This window comes from Alligator mississippiensis, chromosome 8, assembly GCF_030867095.1.
Source record: "Alligator mississippiensis isolate rAllMis1 chromosome 8, rAllMis1, whole genome shotgun sequence".
Lineage (NCBI taxonomy): Eukaryota > Metazoa > Chordata > Crocodylia > Alligatoridae > Alligator > Alligator mississippiensis.
Genome location: NC_081831.1, coordinates 60,226,748 through 60,248,576, shown reverse-complemented (window position 1 = coordinate 60,248,576; position 21,829 = coordinate 60,226,748). Strand labels below are relative to the sequence as shown.

Sequence of the window (21,829 nt, the reverse complement as noted above, 5' to 3'; positions counted from 1 at the left end):
ACAGGAATCAAAGGAACTGTCAGCTGGAATCAGGGGAATTAAAATATGTTGCTTTCGTTCTTCCTCTTTCCTTCTTTTTCAGTGTGGGAAGCTTACTCACCCATCCTTCAAAGGCCTTTCCTGAAGCACAATGCAAGCTGGAAGGGGAATACCATACATTCACTTTAGCATTTTGTTTTTTTCCCCAATATACCTCTTAGTTGGTCAAGGAACAGAAAGCAGGAGGAGTTGGACCCAAATAAATAAGAGCAGATGTAAAGAGACAATGTGAAATATAATCATTGTTTGAAAAAAAAAAAAAAGTAACTATATTCTGAGTAGAAGGGTTTTATTTGTTTTTCTTTATTTTTATTGTGAATGTTATATTTTAAGCAGCCAGTCAAGAGATAGTTTATTAGGTGTGAGAATGTGAAGAGTTATCTAGATACAGTTTATGAATTTGTTCTGATTTAGAGGACTCTGTACCTGAATGTGCCAGATTGCAAACTCTATTTTGAATGTGGGACTTATTTGCCTTCTCTGTCTCTTACTTCTGCTTTTGACTGAAATTCCTAGGTGGATGACACAGAGCTAACAATGAAGAATCAATATATCTTTTTGGTTGTTCTTTCACATGAAAGCTTTCTTGGAGAAAATGTTGGACTTCTTTCCAGGTCAAAGCATTTTTTTTTCAAATTTGAACTCCAGAGAGGAAGTAACTAGGCAATAGATCCCCTAATGAAGCTGATCAAAGAGTCACCTGACAAAGAGGAATAAAGGTTATAAAAGAAAATGTATCAGACCAGTCATTTTGGAGCTAGTAATGGCACTGACTGCAGGGGTCAGAGAAGGAAGGAAAGGCTCCATGATTTAGAAGAGAAGCCATATGCAGCAGAGGAAGGATTCTGGATGTGAACTCTGACCTAAACCCACAAAATGCTTCAGTGGTGAGATAACGGAGGCAGGGAGTTACATACCTATACATACATCATATAATTTTGTCTAGATCTGGATATTTTTGTGCTATCTAAAGTAACGAGTGAATGGCTTGGGAATGTTTGCAAGTCTATGTTACTCTTTGCTTCTAGTATCATAATATTTGCCTGTACAAGTGAACTGGAAATCAGATGGTTAGTTAAGCTACTACTTCTGGGGATTTTATGGTACCTGATACTAGTCACAGGGCCTAGGCAATTGGATCATGGAGTTAGGCTGGAAAGGGATACGAGAGAGGGTTTACCACCTCCATGAGTAAACTCTATTGAAAAAAAGACCTAGAGGGAATAGTTAGTTACTGGGGAAACTTAAAAACTTACATTCCTAGAATGTAGGACTCGCGCATTGCAGACTAGTGAGTGTCCAGCCCCGACAGCTTTATCAGGGGTGTGACAAGCACTACTCATGTTGGTTCTCTTTCTAAAATAGGGAGGTTGTGGGGGGGAATGAGTTAACCTCTTCATGCCTATGAGGGGGGTACTATATTTGGGGTCTTCGACACAGGACATGGTTACCTCACCATAATGATTAATCAAATGGCCTTTAATATAAGCATAAGGGTGGATAAATTTATTTTTTTAAATGTTATCTATGCTTTAAAACTGAAATAGGTGTTTCAGACCTGGCTATTGCAAGGGATGGAGTAAGAGATTGGCACTATAGGCCTGTGTTTAGGGCTGCAGTAATATATTTTACAGGTGTCTGGAGCAATGCATTGCAAAGCCTATTTAATTTAGATTAGATTACTAAACTGCATCTTCAAATGTGCCTTAATTGCTTTTGAAAATGGGACTTTAGGGTTGCAACACTGAACAGAGCAATGCCTGGATGCCTTTGAAAAATCCTGGGCTCCCGCTGTGATTTGCATCAGTTATTGGCAAAGCCAAACATTCAAAAATGGAGAGACTGTTTTAATATCTTCAGATTTTATATAAGCCTGGGGTATATTTGCCTGTTGTGTTTTGAGCTGTTATGCATAACCGTGGGTTAACATTTAACATTTTTTCTTCATAACTATGAAGGAAACTCTTTATTTTCTCCTTCTAATGGAAACAGATTTTTATGTGATCCTATGACACTAGGAGCTGAAGCGTTAAGAAAAGCACTGAATAGAAAGAGAGCTGACAATGCTAGATCAGAATTTCAGCTGTGTGCGCGCTCAGGTTTCTGGAGAGAGGTAGCCGCTTTCTCTTCAGCAGCTCTGCTTCCTGCGGTCCCTTCACAACATCTGATGAACTAAATCCTCTGCTTATGAAAACGTATGCTACGCATCTCTGATCTAGTTCGTCCATAAGGTGCAAAGAACAACTAAAACGTGACTTGAGTGTTACTGATGTTGAGCTAGCTTGGAAAGGTATTTCCAAGCTGTGTGAACTACTGTATAAATCTTAATAGAGTGGTAACTCCAAGATCTACTGCTCAAGGAGGTTCTACTGACATTTGCAAGGCAGTGAGAAGGCAGGGAAAAGGATGCTTCCCATTCAAAGAGTTAAGTACTAGAAAGGACTTGCTGCTTGCACTCTCTCTGGTAGGGAGAGAGTGAACTTCTGCTGCTGTCCCAGGGGAGAAGTCTCCTGCTGTCATTCTAAGAGGAATGACAAGTATTTTATGTTGTTGCCCTGCCTCTCTATAGAGAAGTGGTCCCACTTCTTCCCAGCGGGATGGAGATAGTGTGCAGGCCTTGCGTAAGGCCCCAAATAATCTTAACACAAGCCTGCTTGAACTAGACTCCGGAACACAGGAGTCCACCTAAACTCCTGGTGGCCCTGGGCAAACTTTTAGTATTGGGATCCCCTTCGCCAGAGATAATGATCATAATAATCGGACAACAAAAAATTACCGTTTTCGGGCCCACTTTCTGTCTGGGCCTCAGGCAGCCTCCAAGTTCGCCCAAGCTGGTGTCCAGTCTTTTGCTTGAAGCTTCACTTGTTTCTCTTCTCCATCCCCACTTGTCTTGTCAGGCTGTTATTTTCGTGACATCCTCAAGGCAGGGTTAAAAGTCCAGTAAGAACAGCTCATTGGGCTAGGATAGTTAAGACTTTGAAGCCTGAGACCCCCTAATGTGTAGGAGTCTGCCTGAAAGTAGAATTGTGTGCTGCAGAAAGGTCACCAAGCCCTGGACTTGGTGTGGAGGCAGGACCAGTTTTGTGAGTCACTTGTACAAGCTGGTCCCTGCTGACTGGAGAGTTGACCTTTGTTTTGCCTCTTTGGCAGCCCGTGCTATTCTGTGCATAAACATCAGTGCCTTTTAATCTCTAGGCTAAAAAGTTTTACTTTAAAAGTCATTTCTGAAGCAAGAGACTTGTAACTGTATTCAGTGTCAAATTGTGTGTGTGTGGGGGTGTATATGTTTGTGTGTGTGTGTGTGGGGGGGGTTGTTTTTTCAAGCCTTGTGAACCACTATTCATGTTTATGAGAGTTTATCTTGGGAGTTCTCTTAACTGTCTGTAACAGGCATCCAACTGTGCTTGACAGTGAAATCCCTTGTGTTTGAGCACGGGCGGCCTGGAATGGCTGCAAACACCCGCCTGTACCAGCCTCCCCCGCTACAGAACTGGAGGACAAGCCCTACTAACAGGTAAGCCAGATGGTCTCTCTGTAGCCTTATCAATAAAGCAATTTCATTGTAACCGGTTGTCCTGGAAGAATACCCTTCACGTCTGCTGGGTAAGGTCTGGCCTCAGACAGCCCTGCCTAGAGCTGGCTCGACAGGGAAATACATCGTTTCCCTTCAAACTGAAGTCCACTCCTCTGTCTGACCCGTAGTCGGTAGTAGTGTGAGGGTGATGCTGTAGCCATGACGGCCCTGAAACGATCCGAGAACCGAGGATGCCCTAGGGTGGTATCTTTCCTTGGGTTTGGACCCGCTCTGTAGTTGTGGTTTCATTGGATTTGGACCCGCTGGGAGTAGGTTGGATACACTTCCCACGGTGCAATAAAGGCCAGCACTGGACAAAGGCGCGCATCTTCAGGCATCCCGAGCTGGCGGGCAGGAGGCGGCAGGCCGTGGCAGCGCTGCGCCAGGCGACGTCTCCGCGCGCCGCGGGGGCTGAGCGCAGCGAGCGGGCTCCTCCACCGCCCACCTGCCCGCGGGGAGGGGCTCGTCCCCCGCCAGGCAGCGGGCGGTTTCTGTGCAGCGCGAGCGGAGCGGGGCCCCGACACGTGCGGAGCCGGAAGGGCGCGGGGCGGGGCCGGCGGGCGGGGCTCCTCCCCCTGGCGGGGCGCTGGGCTCGGCGGCGGCGGCTGCGGCGGCGGAGGAGGAGGATGGAGCAGTAGGCGCCGCTGCTCGCGCCTCGCAGCGGTGCCGGCCATGGGCGCGGAGCGCAAGGAGCCGGCGCGGGCCGGGCGCGGGGACTGCGGCTGTGGGCGGCGGGACGGCGGCAGCAGCGGCAGCTGGCGCCTCTTCCTGGGCTTCTTCGCGCTGTCGCTGGCGCTGCACCTCGTCACGCTGGGCTGCTACCTGGAGCTGCGCTCCGAGCTCCGCCGCCAGCGCGGCCCCGAGCCCGAGCCCGGCCCGGCCCCGACCCACGGGGGCACGGCGCCCGGCCCGCCCGCCCGGCCCCGGCCGCGCCCGCAGCCCGCCGACCGCCGCCAGCAGGTGGGTGTCGGGCGCAGGTAGGCGCCGCGGCTCCTCGCCCCCCGCCCTGCGCGCTCGGGGCGGCCCCGCAAACACCCCGGCCCGGCCCGGCTCCCCTCAGCGGAGAGAGGTGGCTCTGCGGGGGAGGGTGTAGCAGGGCCCCCGGCTCTTCTTCCCTGCCTTCACTTTGCAGGAGAGCCCGCTCGGGGCTTCAAGGCGCCCAGCCCCTGCCATGACAGGTCGGGAAGCTGGTCTGACTCACCGGACCGGACCCGCTCTGCAGTTGGGGTGAAGCTGAAGGAGGTTTTGGAGGCAAGACCCTCCCTCCGAGACCGGCTTGCGAATGTGGGAGGACGTCTTGCCTTTCTTGAGTCTCGGTGTCCCGCTTTCAAAAGCTTCTCCCCCTCTTTCCCTCAGTCCGGTACAAGTCAGACGGGCTTTCGGATGCGAGACGATCTTCCTTCGGTCTCAGAATGTCTCGCGTTCGCGAGCTTGTCGCCGGCAGACCGGGTTCTTTGGGGCGATGCGGTATCTCTTATTAGACCAACGACAAAGTTGGGAACCTTGTTCTTTGCAAGTTTTGTACGTTTTGGGGTATAGGGAGTCTGCTGGTGCATGCGCTCTCCTGGGTGGAATAGAAGCTAAAATGCAAAATGCAGGTCTGTGAAAGTGCAAACGCATGGCAGTGAGGATCAGAGGGATGGGACACCTTAGGTGTGAGACAGGTTGTGGCGCAGGAAGGGGAAATGTTGACCTGGTGAGAGAATGCAGCTGCTAAAATGCAGACAGGTTACCTGGGGTTATCAGGTGTCAGGCAGGCTATTATGTGCCATAAATTCAATGTCTATATTTAGTCCAACAACCCTAAAATTTGTCTAAGACATTCTTCCTCAGGTCTCCGAGTGTCTTGTATTTGAAAGGGTCTAACTTTATCCTGATGATGGAGTGGGTCTGTAGTTCCTAGATAAAAGATGTTACTTTAAGGAATCCTTGCCTCTCGCATCATTTCTGGACCATCAGGGCTACAGCATCACTCTTGCGCTCCTGTTTGCTTTATAGAGACATATAATCAAACAATTTTTTTACTTAAAACATTAACCAGCTTTTAAAGAAGTCAGAAGTTCTGTATGCTGTACCAGTTGCTGAGACCAGTGGTAATTTTTTGTGGTTCTACTTAACTTCCTTCTTTGACAACATACCTTTCTTCTGCTTTCTGAAAGGCTAATTGTAATTGAGGAGACTTACTATGCAGGGGAAGGAATGAAAATAACTGACTGCACCATGCTGTCGAGCACGTACAAAGAATTTTGACTCACCTGTACGTTGGTGAAATAATCCAACAGACCAAACAGAATGATTTGCAACTAGGTCGGTACTCAAATGCACAGCCACTTATTTTTACATTTGGACTTGTATTCGTTTAACTTCTCTTCCCACTTTCTCATGCCCCTGTCCTGGGATTTGAGATGGGGCAGGGAGAAGAGAAGTGCTCTTTACTGCAATGTTGTAAGGTGTGCCTACTTTTTTTTTCCCCTCCCACATGGAGCCAAAAAGTGGCATTTTGGATTTTTCAGCAGTAGAGATGGTGGTTTGACCCTTCAATAGTAGCTGCAGGCCTGCTGTGCTGAAAGGGGAAACCTGAGGCTCAGGGTCTGGAAGCTGGATTTCTCCTCCTTTGTCCCTGTGAAGTTAGCCACATCTAACTGTCTGTAGTGATCTAAGTCACTGTCTTGTCTGCCTTTGGCCACAAACTGGTGTGCTTTAACCACTTATAGCTCCATAGATGGCTAGGAATTGGTGGACCTTTGACCTTTCCTCTCCCCCTTAACTTCATTTTTAGTGCAGATGAGTGGGGGAGCTGGAATCGGAAGCCCCTCTCCTGTTCTGTTCTGCCAGTGGCCGAGGAGGAATGGGTATGTTCCTGTTCAACATACTGTTACTTCCCCATGCTTGGAGTCCCTCTGTAAACACTAGCTGATCAGTATAGTTGGATGAGGTGTCCTGCTTTTATTCATGAGCAAAGAGAGATAGTTACCCATGTTTAGTCTGAGGTCAGGCAGGGGCACCTTAGAGACCAACTTCAGAAATGCTTGAGCTTTTGTGGGTGACAATCTACTTTGTCAACTGACTGTTGCTTCCCGCAGCTGATGCATTTTTTAATGAAGTAGTTGCTAAGGTGTCATACTGTCCTGCCTGCTTTTATTCAGAGGAACTGCATCAGTCCAGGGACTGTGTTTTGGAGTGGAGATCCCTGGTCAGCATGAACTCCAGTGGCATGTTCTATACAGGTGAGAAGCAGAGTTAATATGGGGAGGGGTATTTTAAAGGCAACAGTTGTGTAGCAAGCAAAGCCCAGCCTCTGTTCATATGGAGACTGTACAGTTGTTTTCTCACTGCAGTTGCTGCTTTCTGCAATACCTTGCTCAGGGGGAGGGGGTGAAGCTGATAGGTTTGATAGATCCTAGAATTTTCCTGGTTTTACTACTTGGCAGTTGACAGCGTGCACCTATCCTGCCAATTCAGCCTGTGCAGCTCTAATTTTACTATTTGGTACCTAAACTAATGGTAGATTTGGATGCTATAGCTCCAGCAAGGAAAAAGGTTGAATTGTAAAGAAGAATCTATGCTATCTACTTCTAACATTTAGGATTAGGAATGAAAAATCAACCTTCTCAATAGAAAAATGAATAGAAAGAGACTTCTTGATGTTGTCTTAAACTACACAGGAGTAATGTGGTATGACCAAAGTTCTTCTGAGGCCCTCATGCTAAATGAGATTAATTATGTGAAGTACTTTTGAGCAAGTGTGTAAGAAAATAGTGATTCCTAGCCAAGTCATTAAGTCCAAATGCATTTGGTTGTATTTTATTTAATTTGAATAATTTATCTGAATTTTATTCTTTAGAGTTGAAAAGGGCCAGGTAAAATTAACAAGAACAATATGTACTTCTGCATGCTGTGTAATAGAATAGAGCATATGGTGAAAAGTCTGTGGGGGTCATGTCAAAATACTTTATGATGGACATAGTTTAAATAGTGATGCAAAACACTGTATAATGGAAGCATAGGACAAGTCTGTCCTCAAAGTGCTCAGGTGTAGATAATGGACCACTGCATATCAGAGCATGTCTTTGCGGCCTGTGTAACTGGGATTGTTTAGGAACATACTTGCTTCCTCTTCACTTACTTTTTCAAGCCCACTGCAGAGTCAAAGGATTATGTCAAGTTCTGTGGAAAAATGGATATGTATGAAGGTGTGTATTCTATAATGGAGGCCGGGGCAAGAGTGGATGAGGATGGTGAGAGTGCTATCAAGAAGAACAATCAGTTGCTCCACTGGTAGCTGCAACACACTAGGCATTGAGTTAGATAGGCCTCAACCCTCTACTACACTTGAGCCTGAAAATAAGAGTGGTGGCTTCTCTAGGAGGGCCATCTAGGAGGGGATTGCTGGCAAAGACTTGACACAGTCATCACATGTGTATGCTGGAGACAGAGCTAAGAGAGCAGGGGAGGGTCCCAGGCTGATTGGGCTGGTGTGACCAAAGAAAGCAGAGGGCTACATATATATTTCAAAGCAGAGCCTGTAAAAGGTAAGAGACTGGAATATACTGAATGTATGAGAGGAGTGCTATACATGAGGAGCATGCTATATGTGATATGAAGAAGGCTACTGTAGTTCAAAAATATGAGCAAAACTAGGCAAAAAGTCATACTGGAATATCAATATGAAAATACATACAAAAATGCATAATAAAACACTTAATTATGGCTAAGGTTTCCAGATGCTTTACAAAGGACAAGGGGTATTGGGGGTAGCTGTGTCAGTCTACAGGCATAGGCAGAAACGGTTCTTTGGGTAAATCTGCTATCTTTTATTAAACCAACTAAAATAGTTGGAAAAATTCTTTTTTTGCAAGCTTTTGAGTACAAACACCCTTTTTCCAAAGTACAGCTAACTTTCACTTTTTTATGTTTTGTGCATAGTCCTATACAAATGTATAGGACTATGCGTTTTAAATAGTGTTTTAAAAACTGTTGTTTATATAGCACAAGCTTTTGCGCCTGGGTATGTATGTATATATGTGCACTAGTCTACATGGTGCAAATCTATCCATCTACTTGACTTCAGACTAACACGGCTAACTGCATCCCCCCATAGTATTTATGTCAATCAGATATCTGCCTCTAAAATATGCATGCTCTTTCATTCAAAATTCAATGTGGAAGTGATTTAATGTGATGATAAACTAACAACACACCACAGATATTCAAATATTTATAAACTGCCACATTTAAAACAGCAAAAAGGAAATCTTAGTTCAGAGTCATTCTGGAGTGCTTGCTACTAGAACTGACTTAGTCAAGTCATTCAGTCTAACATAATCTGTTGTTTTGACTCTCTTTTTGAATTGGCATACAACTACAAAGTTTTCTGCATTTCTTTTTTTTGGGGGGGGGGGGAAGAGAGAGGAAGAATCTGCAGTGATGGTCAACATAGATATTTGCATTGGACAGAATAATCTCTTGGCAAAAACCTTGCTTGGCAGAGCTCCAGCAAGTGACCTCATGACAGGAGTTAGATTTGGCAGCTTGATAACGTTCTGGTTTCCTATCTCCTAGTATAGTTAAACATGTATTTAATTTTAGACACAAGGACAGTTCTTCATTGGTGAAGCCTGAGGATTTGTAGTTCCTATCTTTGTCCCAGCAACTCCACAGGGTTGCATCATCTGCCTGGCTTTTAGGTTAGCAGTTTGGTAATGTACTCTTTGACTCTGTATTATTTTTGCTAGGGGTGTGCAAAATGGGCCCTATTCGATTTGAATTCAGCCCGAATTGGGGACAGCAATCCAATTCGTTGATTCGGATCACTGTCCCTGATTCGGTTCAGCCAAATGTGAATCTGAAGATTCGATGCTGATTCAGAGAATCAGCAATTCGGCCATAGACGCAGCTCTGAATGTTTTTTCTACATACCTCGAGGTACGAGGTGCAGCTTGTGAACTCTGCGATGCTGGGGCGGATGGAGCGTCCCATAGGAGCGCAGGGGGTCCCTGCATGCTCGGTGACGAATGCGGAAGTGGATCAGAAGTACTTTTAGGTCCACCGGGGAGTGTGCTTGCCCCCCACCCCCCTTGTCCCTCTGGCTCAGTGATCAGCCATGGTGGGACCCTGAGTGCCCCCCCCCCCCCCCCCGACCCAGGAGGTACCAGTTGCTGAGGCAGAGGGGTACGGGGGGCTCTGGCACACTGCCTGGCGGACCTGGAAGCGGACCAGAAGTGCTTCTGGTCCACTTCTGGGTCTGCTGCTGAGCGCGCTGAGGACCCTCCCGCGCTTCTGTGGGATGCTCCATGCACCCCAACATTGCAACGTACATGAGCTGCCTGGTACCTTGAGGTGCATAGAAAAAACATTTAAAACTGTGTCTGTGTCCGAATTGCTGAAATTTTCCAAATCAATTTGGAAGGTTCTGATACGATTTGGAGAGGTTAAAGCAGGGGTGGGCAGTTATTTTGGGTAGAGGGCCACTTACCAAGTTTCGGAAAGCCATCAAGGGCCACATGATAAGCAGCCCAGGGCAGATTAATATTAATTTTCTAAATTTTTTAGGGGCCCCACAGGCTGGATAGAATGGCCTGGTGGGCCACATCTTGCCCACCCCTGTGTTAAAGGGTCTCCTGATTCGATTTGGATTTGGAGATTCAGCCACCAAATAGGGCAGAATCTCTGCCGAATTGAATCAGCAACCGAAGCTTTGCACAGCCCTAATTTTTGCCATTCCATAGCAGGATGTGCTCAGTGAAGGTTTGAGTGGTGGCTGTGGAAATGCAAAAATAGATTATTCAAATGAAAATGTACAATTACTGCTTGAAGGCTGGAGAAGTGGAGTTAATGATCTGTGTTCTCTTTTGACTGGCTCTGTGTGTGTGTATGCATGGTCAAAGAACATGCAGCAGGTAGCACCACAGATAAAGCAGTTTCTTCAAATATCTATAAAACTAGTCTAGAGTTCTTTACCATAAAGCATAAAGAAGTCATTGCTGTAGCATTGGAGTTTTGCAGCATACAGTTGAGGGCACTGGTAATTGAGTTAGATGTTGAACTTGCTATGCTTGTTGGCAAATGAAGTAATATACTACCATGCAAATAATTGGTTAGTTTGGATAAATGTCACATCAGGGAGTGTTGTAGATAGTCTAGGAATGCTATTTGTGCATGTTTTGGGTCCCTGACTAAAGAAAAAACATTTCCAGAAAAATATACTTTCAAAGAATGGCTGTTTATGTCAAGAAATTATAGGTTACATTAGGTACTTCCAAAGGGCTCTTGACCTGAGTCATTATAAAGCCAGGTTTGTAAAAACTTCTGAATGGATGCCTGTGACTAGTGATGCACCCTATGCAACCTCTTTCTCAAGAGAATATTTCTTGGGAATACTTCCCAGTTCAGTACTCACTGAAAAGTAGTTGTACTATATAGTATAAGTCTCAGTAGTTTAAACTAGTTTGAAATGCTATGAGGTAGCTGTTCTGAAGAAATTGTTTCACGCTATGCCATTGCAGTAAGAGTTCTGTTAAAGAATTAGATTTCTGATAACTTTTTTTCAGAGAAATCAGTCCTCAGGCCTGTTCTAGTGTTCAACTTAAACACTGAATTTTGTTTGACTCTGTCTGTTGCTTTGCATTTCCTTTCCATCTTGACAAACTCATCATGTGCAGAGATGTAAAGACTTGCTTCCAGCAAGTGTAAGGTGAGGCTACGGTTCTCTGAGTACTATTGAAGCTGAAAGTTTTTAAAAATGTCAGTTTCCTGGGGTTGTCTGTTATCCAGCAGTATAACAAAGGGGAGACTGGGGCACCAGTCCTGGGCACCTACTTAAAGGAGACATAAGAACCATGGCCATCATTGCTGCCAGCCCAGCTGCCACAGGCATCACAACTGGCCTGGCCACTGTTGCTGCTACTCGGGGCGCAGCCCATGGCTGTTGCATCTCGACAGTTATCTATCAGGTATAGTGCATTAAACTCTCTTTCCTGATGCATGGCCCATCTAGTGACCCTTCCTACTAAAGCTTGTTTTGAAAACCTGGACCAGAATGCCTACAAAACAAGTGGTTTCAGTTGTTTAAAAAACAGAAAAGAACTAAAGCAAGATTGTAAGGGGAAACAAACATTAATTCATTGGCATGTGGTATGTTTGTTAAAACAGTGGAGTGATTTTTGTCTTCCTAAAACATTTCCTAGGATTCTTTTTCCTAATACAAGTACAAGAGGACATTCGGTTAAATTAAAAAGTGGGGAATTTGCATCCAGTAAGTGGAAAAACTTCCCTTCAGCATGTGATAAAGCTGTGGAACTCATTACTGAAGAAGTTTTTGAGACTGAGACTGAATTCCAAAAGAAATCAGTTGCTCATAGATCTTAATATCCCAAGTTGTCATAACAGTAAACCTTTTGCTTTAGCCTCTGGCCTGATCCTAATTACCTGGCTTATCTGAGAGGTAGAAAAGGCACATATACCTACTTCAGAAGTCTTACGCCATTTTTCTGGTTATTGTTGGAAACAACAGATGCTGCAGGTCTAATCCAAGGTGACAATTTCTGTGAACATAGGACAGCGCAGATGAAATTGTAGCAGTTGACCTTACTTCTCTTGAATTGCTAAGATTTTTTTTCCATACTCTACACCCCACCATTATGTTGTTTGAAACAAACAACATTGTCCATTCAGTCCTTGTATATCATAATTCCAGTTCTGGTGTTCAGAGTATGTAGAACCAAAATATAAGGTACACCGTCATAATAACCTATAAAATATTCAGTAACTATTCCAAAATATTGCCACTTATTCTATGAGACACCTTATCTTAAAAGATTATTTTGGTTAACATCATTCTGAATTGTCCTAAGAATGTCAAGCTGCAGTAACTTGAAACCTGTAGTCCAGATGTTCTGCGATCTGTGTAAGCACTAGCTGGTGGATAACAGAACAGGCAGGTTACTAAGTGCTAGTTGTCATTTCCAGCTGAGGGGGGAAAATGAAAAGCAGAAATGGGGTTTTTTCTCAAGAGAACAAACTACTTGCATTAATTTGAACTATATAAGTATGCCTCTACATAGGCAATTGCTGTGTTTGCAATAGGAATGTTATCCCTTCATGATTGAGGGATGATGTGGTCCATGAAACATTGAGGTTCGTGCCAGAATGTGGCAAATATGAAAATTTCTGTAGTTCTGAAACTCCAACTGGGAGTTTTGCAGACTATGAATAATCTGAACATGCTGAGCAGCTAAAAAGATTTTGCAAGCTGTATTGCACCAACAACAAATTTAATGATTAACGAAAGTTGCTGAAAACATCTATAGTGGAATGAATTTTTCATTGCGTTCTTGAATAAATTAATGGTGTTATTATTCTAAACCACATCACATGATGCATTCTAATAAAATATTCCTGTCTCACCAGTGGCACTGATTCTAAAACTGAATGTGATTTTCCTCTGTAAAAGCAAAAAAAGGGAAATTTAATTTTTGGTAACAAATGGTCAACAGAATACATAGTGTCTATCATTTCCATCTCAAACTGTTAGTACAACCTCAAGTAGTAGCCTTCAAAATATAACAGTGTAATTTTAAAAGGCAGGAAGTCTTAAATTGTAGTTGGGATTGTGTGCAGTTCAAAAGAATATAAATAATTAAATACCTATTGTATTTTCATTACTTCTAAAGTATGAGATATAAATCTAAAGTTATGTGAACATTTAGTTCATACAAGCAGACTATTAGAAAAAAGTATATACTTTCTCTTGAATTGTACTTAGCAATATTTAATTGTAACTGAAAGAAGCTTTTACTTTGTGCTAAAAGGAGTCTGTTGGGTTCTGTTTGATTAGTTGTTCTTACTGTAGCAGGGTAACTATAGAGAGGGGTCCTTTACTCAAAAGAAGAGGGAGGGAAAAACCCAGTGAACTAAAATCTTTTGTAAGGTTGCACATGATACGGGAGGTACTTGTGTAGAAGAGCAAGTTGCAGACTGAATGTCAGGTACTTGATGGGAAGTGTAATTTATAGTACAAAGTCCATAGATATTGTTACAAAAAAAAAAAAAAATCTGGCATCAATCCATGAACTTTGTTTTAAGCAAATAGTATAAAATGGCAAGATAGAGACACCTCTAATCTTAGTGATATGTTGCGTTTGTTTTGTTGTTAATCTTTTCACTTAAGAAAATCTAATGCTAAAGAGCATAGTATACACACAATTTATCATGCACTTTTGGTATGTCTAGTGTAGTGTAGATACCTGAGCTAGCTTTAAACTACCTAGTTCAGGTACCAGAAGAAGTTTTGCCATGACAGCATAGAGCTTTTCATACTTTTGCTCTATCAGGGCAGAACGACGTCTGTAGGCTCTGAGGTGTAACTAGCAATTTTGGCACCCTGTACAGAGATCCTGAGTGCTGAAGAGCAGGGGTGTGGAGCACTGTGGGATGCTCCTGTTGCCCCCTCTAAATTGGCACCCAGGGCTGGTGGTGCACTTGGCTTGTCCTAGTTACACTATAGAACAGGGGTTGGCAACCCCTGGCACGTGTGGCATGCAAGGCCATTTTGCTTGGCATGCTGCGGCCAGCCCCAGCTCCAGGTAGCTGCTGCCAGTAACAGAGCCTGGGCTGCTCCCAGCAGGGCTTGCAGCGTCCCAGCTGCCTGCTGGGAGCAGCCCAGGATCCCGGCTGGCAGCAGCTCCCCAGAGCCGGGGCCGGCTGCAGCCGGGAGGCTCCAAACAGCTGTGCCGGGCTCATCACCTCCGTGCCAGGAACGGGGGAGAGACCAGGGCTATGCTGCCTCAGGCCCCTCCCCCACCGCCTGCTCCAAGGCGCGCCTGCACGCGCCGGTGTGGAGCTGATGCTGGAGCCTGGCATAGCTGTTAGGAGCCCCCTGGCTGCAGCTGGCCTCAGCTCTGGGGAGCTGCTGCCAGCCAGGATCCTGGGCTGCTCCCAGCAGGCAGCTGGGATGCTGCAAGCCATGCTGAGAGCAGCCCAAGCTCCAGCAGCTACCCAGAGCTGGGGTAGCTGCTGGCAGCCACAGAACCTGGGCTGTGGGGCAGGGGCTTTTGGTGGGGACAAGGGCTTTGGGTGTGGGGCAAGGGGCACAAGCAGGGCATCCTGCCATGTACCCCTTGCTCTCATTTTGTTTTTCTGCCATGTCGGCACTCCAGCACCTTCTGAGGTAGGCATTGAAGTGGTTTTTGGCACTCCGGCCAAAAAACATTGCATACCCCCGCTATAAAATATACTGTGCAAGGGGCTGCACCTAAAAGCCATTTGGAGATCGTCACGGAACATACTCTGATCAACACGCAGTGATGGCATATTGCAAAAAGCCTATCCTACCAGCATTCAGTTATATAGATTGGCTGCATTTTGGTTTGCAGATAAAATTTCATCAAATTATTTGGCTTAACAGACTTGAAGCTTGTGTATTGAAGGAATAACCATGGAACCTGAGTTTGAGGTCTCTCATTTTGAAGAGGGGGATCTTTTGGCAAAGCACTTTCAGGGGTCTGTAATTTCAGAATCCTCTGTTTCACTTCAGTAAGAAGCTTTAGTTTTGGGGTTGGATCGGGGGTAGTGATGTTCCCTTAGCAGATAGGATGTTGTCATGTGGACAGAGAACAGGGGTACAATGTCTCTATTTGTTTTCAGCAGGCCCAGAGACAGAGGAAATATGAAATCTATCTTGAAGCTTACAAAAGGGTATGGGATGCTTAGCAGATAACAAAAGTATCGCTTGGGTAGAAATCCTAATGCCCTCTTTTCCAGAAACTGGGGAGTTGAGAGACTTTGCTTTTTGGTTGCCTTTGACTGTGGGGCAGAAGCAGATTTATGTTCACTGGCGAGTAAGTTAGTACCTTATGTGTAGATCAGTGAGGGTGTCTGGGAAAGGGAAATGATGGGTTTGTTTGTTTTTTTAAGTATAGATCTCAGAAAGATAATTCTTTTCAAGAAGGATAAGGCAGAAAACATAGTGTAGAAGTAAAAACTAGAGATGCACCAATAAAGATTTTCTTGGCCAATACTGATGCCCGATTATTAACCAGTCATATCAGCCAATACTGATCCAATAGCCAATACTGATCCAATAGATTTACAGGAATGCAGCCAGGCAGCATGGAGAGCAGCATCCAGCTGGTAAGTCTTGGGTTGGGGGGGGGGGGGCGGAGAGTGGGAAGGGCATGGGGGAGGAAAGCAGTATGGGGGTGGAGATTGAGGCTCCCACGGTGAGGGAGGGAGTGGGGCAGGGATAGGTGCTGCCCAGCTGAGGCAATGAATGCAACCCCAGGGCAGGGTGGAATGGAGCCGTGGGTGGCTCTTCTGGGGATTGCTCAGGGGAGGGTGGGAAGGGGGGCGGTTCCCTGCCGTTGCTCGGCCCCAGGGGAGGCATGGGGGGCATGTACCCCCTGCAGATTTGTGCTTGAGGCAAGGGTGCCTGTCTGCTGCAGGCTTGGGGCCGGGGCTGTGCCGGCCTTTTCCTGGTGAGGAGGCTGGGATGGGGCTGCACTTCGGGCGGGAAGGGGCGGGGCAGACTTGGCTGCAGCAGAATGCAGTGCTCTGAGCAGAGGACGTCCTATGTGCTTGGGGGACTCTGGTCACCCCAAAATTCCCCATAACCCCCCCTTTGTAACCCCACCTCCCAGGGCTGCCACCACTGCCACCCATCTCACGCAGCTGAGCCTGCACCACTCCCACCTCCCCCAAGCATAGCCCTGGCCCAGCCCTCCCACTGTGAAGAGGCTGATGCGGTCCCTGGCCCTGGGCCCACAGCAGGCAGCTTGCCCTCATTCCATGCACAAGTCTGAGGGGAGCATGCCCCCCATGCATCCCCTGGGGGGCCATGCAGTGGTGGGGAGCCGCCCTCCCCCACACCCACTGGATGAGTCGCCCGCGGCTCTGTCCTGTGCCCCACCCCATCTGGGCAATGCGTGCCCCACTCCCTCCCTCACTGGGGGGACTTCGATCTACCCCCCCATGCCCATCCCCCCCCAACTTGCGCAGCATTTATCCGTGACGTTAAAAAAAACCTGATTGCCAGTAATGTTAATTTTCCTGTTATTGTTGCTGATCCAATATGCAACTGATAGATCAGTGCACCTCTAGTAAAAACATATTATAGGAGTCTAATCTATGTGTGTGTTTCCTTTTTTATCCCTTGTCTCTTGTCATACTATATATTAATTTTATTGTTTTAAGCTATGGTGCTTATTCACATGAATAAGTTAACAGAGCTCTAAATCTTTGTTCAGCTATAACAACTGTCAGTAGTGTTCCCTGCAATTACTTGATAAAATACTTGCATCTAAATCAGGATTTCATCAGTATGTGAAAATGAATTTTCCATTTTATTGATCAATCAAATATTTAGATCTGTCTTTTATTAGTGTACATAGGTTTTTCTTCTTTACACTTAAGTGGTTCTATAACAGTTATTCCTGGGGCTGGTTTTCTAGGGATGCATATTTAGATAACAGCAAGCCAAGCTAACCAAAGTATATGGTATTTGTGGGCAACACAAAGAAGTTTGGATAGTGGGGCATTTGTAGGCTGTACTGTTTAAGTGTGTGTGGTTATGAATTATTCATATTAATGACTTGTAATGATATTTTTCATATCTCATAACAGCATAAATCTTCTTGTACTCTTCCATACACGTGTAGTATCATGTAATACCAGGGTAGTCAATATATGTTTCTTGATTTTAAGCCAAAACCTGAGAACTTGTGCAACTTTGTTTGTTCTAGTCTCTTTATATGCAGCATCTGCACAGTGTAATAGCTTTTAACATTTGGGTACTGTACATTTTACATGGATATTTTTTTTTTCACTGGGACACCTCTGAAAAATAACTTGTATTTAAGAGTTTTTTTTCTAGAGAGGGTGCAGAATTGCATTGCATAGTAAATAATAAATATACCTCTTAGTCTATGCAATTGTAATCCATCAAATAGCATTCAAGTTCAAATATTGCATTACACTAACAACTGGATGGACTTTACAAACAAAAAGTACTCATTAAACATTTAATATTTTAGAGCTTTAAAATCAGTAATTTGTAAAATAGGCAACATACCCTATTCAAGACCACATCAAATTTAAGATAACCCACTCCCCAATAATTAGATTCTATACATAGAAAATTATAACTAACATTATTTTCCCTATACAGAATCTAATTATTGGGGAGTCATCTTAAGTTCATACCCCCCACCCCACCACTGCTACAATGGGGAAAAGAGTGGCAGAGGGACAAGCATCAGTGAAAGTGGCTGTGAAGGGCAGGTAGCCCAATCCACCACCCATTTGCCTCCTCTCCCCACAACCCTGGTGTGTGCTTCTCTTTCCCATACCCCTGGCTATTCCCCCTTGGCTGCCTCTTACCCTGTAGTGGCTCTGGCTAGGTAGCAGCAGCGGTAGCTCTATGTCTGCATCATGGCTGGGTTGGGACTGAAGCCAAAGCCAGAACTGGAACTGCAGCAGTGCCTCTGCTGCTGTGCAGTCTCCCTTGCACTGCCAACCCCCACTGTCCCCTGGTCCAACACTGTGTCATCCCTTTACCTTTTCTTCCCCTGCATACCCCCACCCTGCACTGTATGGTCTCCCCTACTGCATGCTGCTTTTTCCACACAAGTCACTTCAAGCCACTGGGGTTTTGGTACTTGAATCTGAGATGAGGCTTTTTTCTTCACTGTGTCAAGTGGAGGTGGGGGGGATCCTCATTTTGGATTCGAGGCAGTGTAAGCTACCTCATCTTAGATTTGAGGTACATGTAAATGTTGTAGTTCAAGCTTTTTAGGAAGGGGATTCTTTTTGTTGTACTGTATTTGATGGTCCTAATATTGGGCTTGCCTGTGAATAGCAGTGTAATAGAAATAATTACATACAGACAAGTAAATATCAAAAATATTTTTTCATAAGCTGAAATTACAATTCTGTTCAAAGGACAAACTATTCAATTAAGATGGATTGATAAAACTAGTAATATGATGACTTCTAAACTGGTATGTGCCAACACATTTCTATTGTTACTGTGCTTCAACTATAGTTTTTCTATATAAATTATCCTGCCCACTTCCTTATGCTTGACTTCCACAGGAAGGGAACCAGAATAGAAATCTAGTGATAGGCTGTATGTTTTATAGATGTTTTAAAGATTAATAATGTGGTGTTCCTATAATTGTTATACAGTTTCTCATGGGCCTTGAGCAGATGTTACCTTTATCACATGATTAACATGTTAATTGTACAATAAATTGTAATATGTCACACATCTACCAAATTGATGCTGTCATAAAATGGCAAACCAGCCACAAAGATGTTCCACATGTAACATTACATGTGGAACATCTTTGTGGCTGGTTTGTATGATGTTTTAATCTTGAATGTGTGGCAGTCTCATTTCTGTCCTGTAGCTCCATGTGTGGACTGGAGGGCAAGGCAGGAAATATGCTAGCATGGGGGGTTCCTATTGACTGTGAGTTCTGGGCCTGGGCCTGACCCCTGACCAATTCTAACAATCAGATGATTGTCAGAATCAGGCAGTAGGGCAGATTGTGTTCCTGATGCCGGACTCCCTGTGTGACCACAGTTGTGCAGTTTCAAATCTGAAGAATTTGTTGAGATGAGGCATGAAATTCCTCAGATCCCAACTGCATGATTATTTTAATGTCTGCCAGGGACTTTGCTGATGTCCTTTTTTCTGTGCTATACTTCCCTTTATTGCAAGGATGAGCCCTACAACTCCACTGCCCTAAGACTGGGCCCTCTGATTTCAGGACCTTTCTGCCTCTTTCCCCCCCCCAGTGCGATTTGCTGTGCAGTGCATCTCCCAACTCTTGGTACTCACTTCATGTAGAGCAGCCATCTATCTGTCCAAGAGACTCCTCTTATTGAAGGAAGGTCTCTTGATCATGGGCGACTGGTACTGCCTTGGTCAGGGGGGCAAGTGTCCCCCTTGCAACCAGTCCTGCCGACGGGGGACAGGGGTCCAAGGCTAAGTGCTGGGGCTGGCCCTGCTGCCCAGGCCCAGTGGTGCATGGGACTTGGGGTCCGGAGTCATGTGAAGCTGCAGGGCTCAGGCAGAGAGTGGGAGGGGCCCATGGGTGGCTTGTCCTGGGGGGGCAGCTGTGGGGATGGGAAAGCTGTCTGTCTGCTGCTGTGCACACTTCTGGGGGGTTATGGGCACATGCCCCCCAGATGTGTGTGTGGGGCAGGGGTGAGTGTTGGCTGCCCCCTGTGGGCTCAGGGCTTCCTGCCCTGCTGCCCTCTCCTGAGGCTTCTGCAGCCCAGTGGGCAGCACCTAACAAAGCAGGGCAGAGCAGGGCGGAGAAGATGAGTGCCACCACTGTGTTCCCTGCACTCAGAGGCAACCCGACCAGGGTGTGGGTCCCAGGGCAAATTGGTCCATGCAGGGTGCTGCCCCCGCTCCAATCCCACGTGTCCAGGACCCGAAGAAGCTACCGCCTCCAAAGGTGGCGGGGGGGAGGAGGGGTAGCGAGCAACTGGATGCAGAGCCACCACTCTGTCCAGTTGCATATTGACACTGCTTCACTCGACTCTGCAGGGCCCCCCAAAGTGCGAAGCCCAGGGAAGTTGTCCCAATTCACGCCTCCCCCAGGGACGGCCCTGCTTGTTCTGCCCTGGCAAGGTGCCCCCTGACCGCCTGGCAGTAGTGGGGGCAGCAGCACATGGTTGTGCCCCCCACTGTTGCTGGGTGGGTAGGAGGTGCCTCACTTTGGCGGTGTGGAGTTCCCAGTGACAGCAACAAGTTTCCACACCCTGCCCCATTCTGCCCTGCCATGCCAGGTCCCACCCACTAGGCCACAGAGGCCCTGGGGGGAGGGCAGCCAGGTGGGGAGCCTGAGCCCCCATCTGCCTCTCCAGCCCCTAGGGCTCTGTTCTGGCTGTGCTGCCTGCAGGGGAGCACAAGCCAAGCCCCGCACTCTGCTCTGCTGCAGCAGCTGCCACCTCCTGCAGGTGGCACTGCTGTGAGAGGCAGGGGGCTGATGACCCAGGTCCCTGGCCCTGTAGCCTTGGCAGCTGGGGGCCCCTTCCAGCAGGGATGGGGAGCGAGGGGCTGTAGGTGGGGACTGAGGGGCACCAGCAGGCCCAGGGAGCTGTGGGTGGAGACTGAGGGGCACCAGCTGTCACAACCAGCAGCGCCCAGGAAGCTATGGGTGTGGAGTGAGGGGCAATGGCATGGGCAGGGCACCAGCATATCAGGCCTGCTCAGCACCACATAGTGGTGGGGGATAGCCACAGCTGGACCTCTATCCTGGTGACTGAAAGGGGCAGGGAGAGCTCTGATTTTTCCATGATAAAAAATCCAAACCCAAATGCCAACATTTATAAGTATTTAGAATTTATTTTACAGGCAGTCCTCAGACTTACAACACAATTGGTTCCTGAAAACCACATTTTAAGTTGAAAAGTTGTAACTCGGAACCAATTTTTCCCATAAAAAACAATGTTATAAATGGGGGATTGGTTCCTGAACCAAGGCCCAATACCCTATTTTCACCAAAAATAACCCAGAATTTTGTACTCAGTCAATTATAGATGAGTAGTATAGCTACATTAATGTATTTATATTGTAAATAGCAATCATATTGATTTGCAAAGACTTCTTTGAGGAGACTTTGCTGGATGTTTTGAAGGGTTCTTGGCTGGAGTCTTCTCAGGAGTCTTGGCTGCAGGTTTTTCTAGAGTCTTGTCTGCTTTGTTAAAGAAAGTGTCCAAGGAAGCTTGGAGAGGGGTACTCCAGGGAGATGGGTCATGCAGTGAACTTGTTCACTGGCATGGCTTGGTGTCAGATCAAGTGTTGTAAAGTCAAAACTGAGGTCAGAAAGTTGAAACATGGTGTCAATTTATAAACATTGTAAGTGCGAACCGTTGTAACTTGAAACATAAGTCCAGGACTACCTGTATTATCGTGATTGAGGCACTGGTAGACTTCTGAATTGCTTTTAAATTGTAAATATCTCAATAAAACATTGTGTTCAACTGATGCCTATATATATGGTGGTGTTTCATTTTAATTGTGGAAAAACACAGATTTTGGGGGAATTCAGACAAAGAAAATCAGGATCCCTGTTCATAAGACAAGGACAGCCTGGATCTCCCAGAACAGCGGGCAGACACCTCACTGACATCCACTTAACTGGGTGGAAATTAACCCCTCTTTTCTAAGTTGGACAGACCAAGTTCATTATTGGTGCAGTTACT

At 45.9% G+C, this 21,829-nt stretch overlaps 1 protein-coding gene across 4 annotated transcripts in view; it reads left to right on the top strand.

Annotated features, from left to right (window-relative positions):
- Nucleotides 1–4,193: 4,193 nt before the first annotated feature.
- Nucleotides 4,194–21,829, top strand: part of EDA (ectodysplasin A) — a 187,018-nt gene continuing 169,382 nt past the window's right edge. For 3 of the 4 annotated variants that reach the window (XM_059732766.1, XM_059732765.1, XM_059732764.1), the window contains exon 1: nucleotides 4,194–4,573. In XM_059732766.1, the coding sequence (XP_059588749.1) occupies nucleotides 4,286–4,573 (288 nt within the window). In that variant the 5' untranslated portion in view covers nucleotides 4,194–4,285. The remainder of the gene's footprint in view (nucleotides 4,574–21,829) is intronic. The other variant, XM_059732763.1, reaches the window with a different exon arrangement.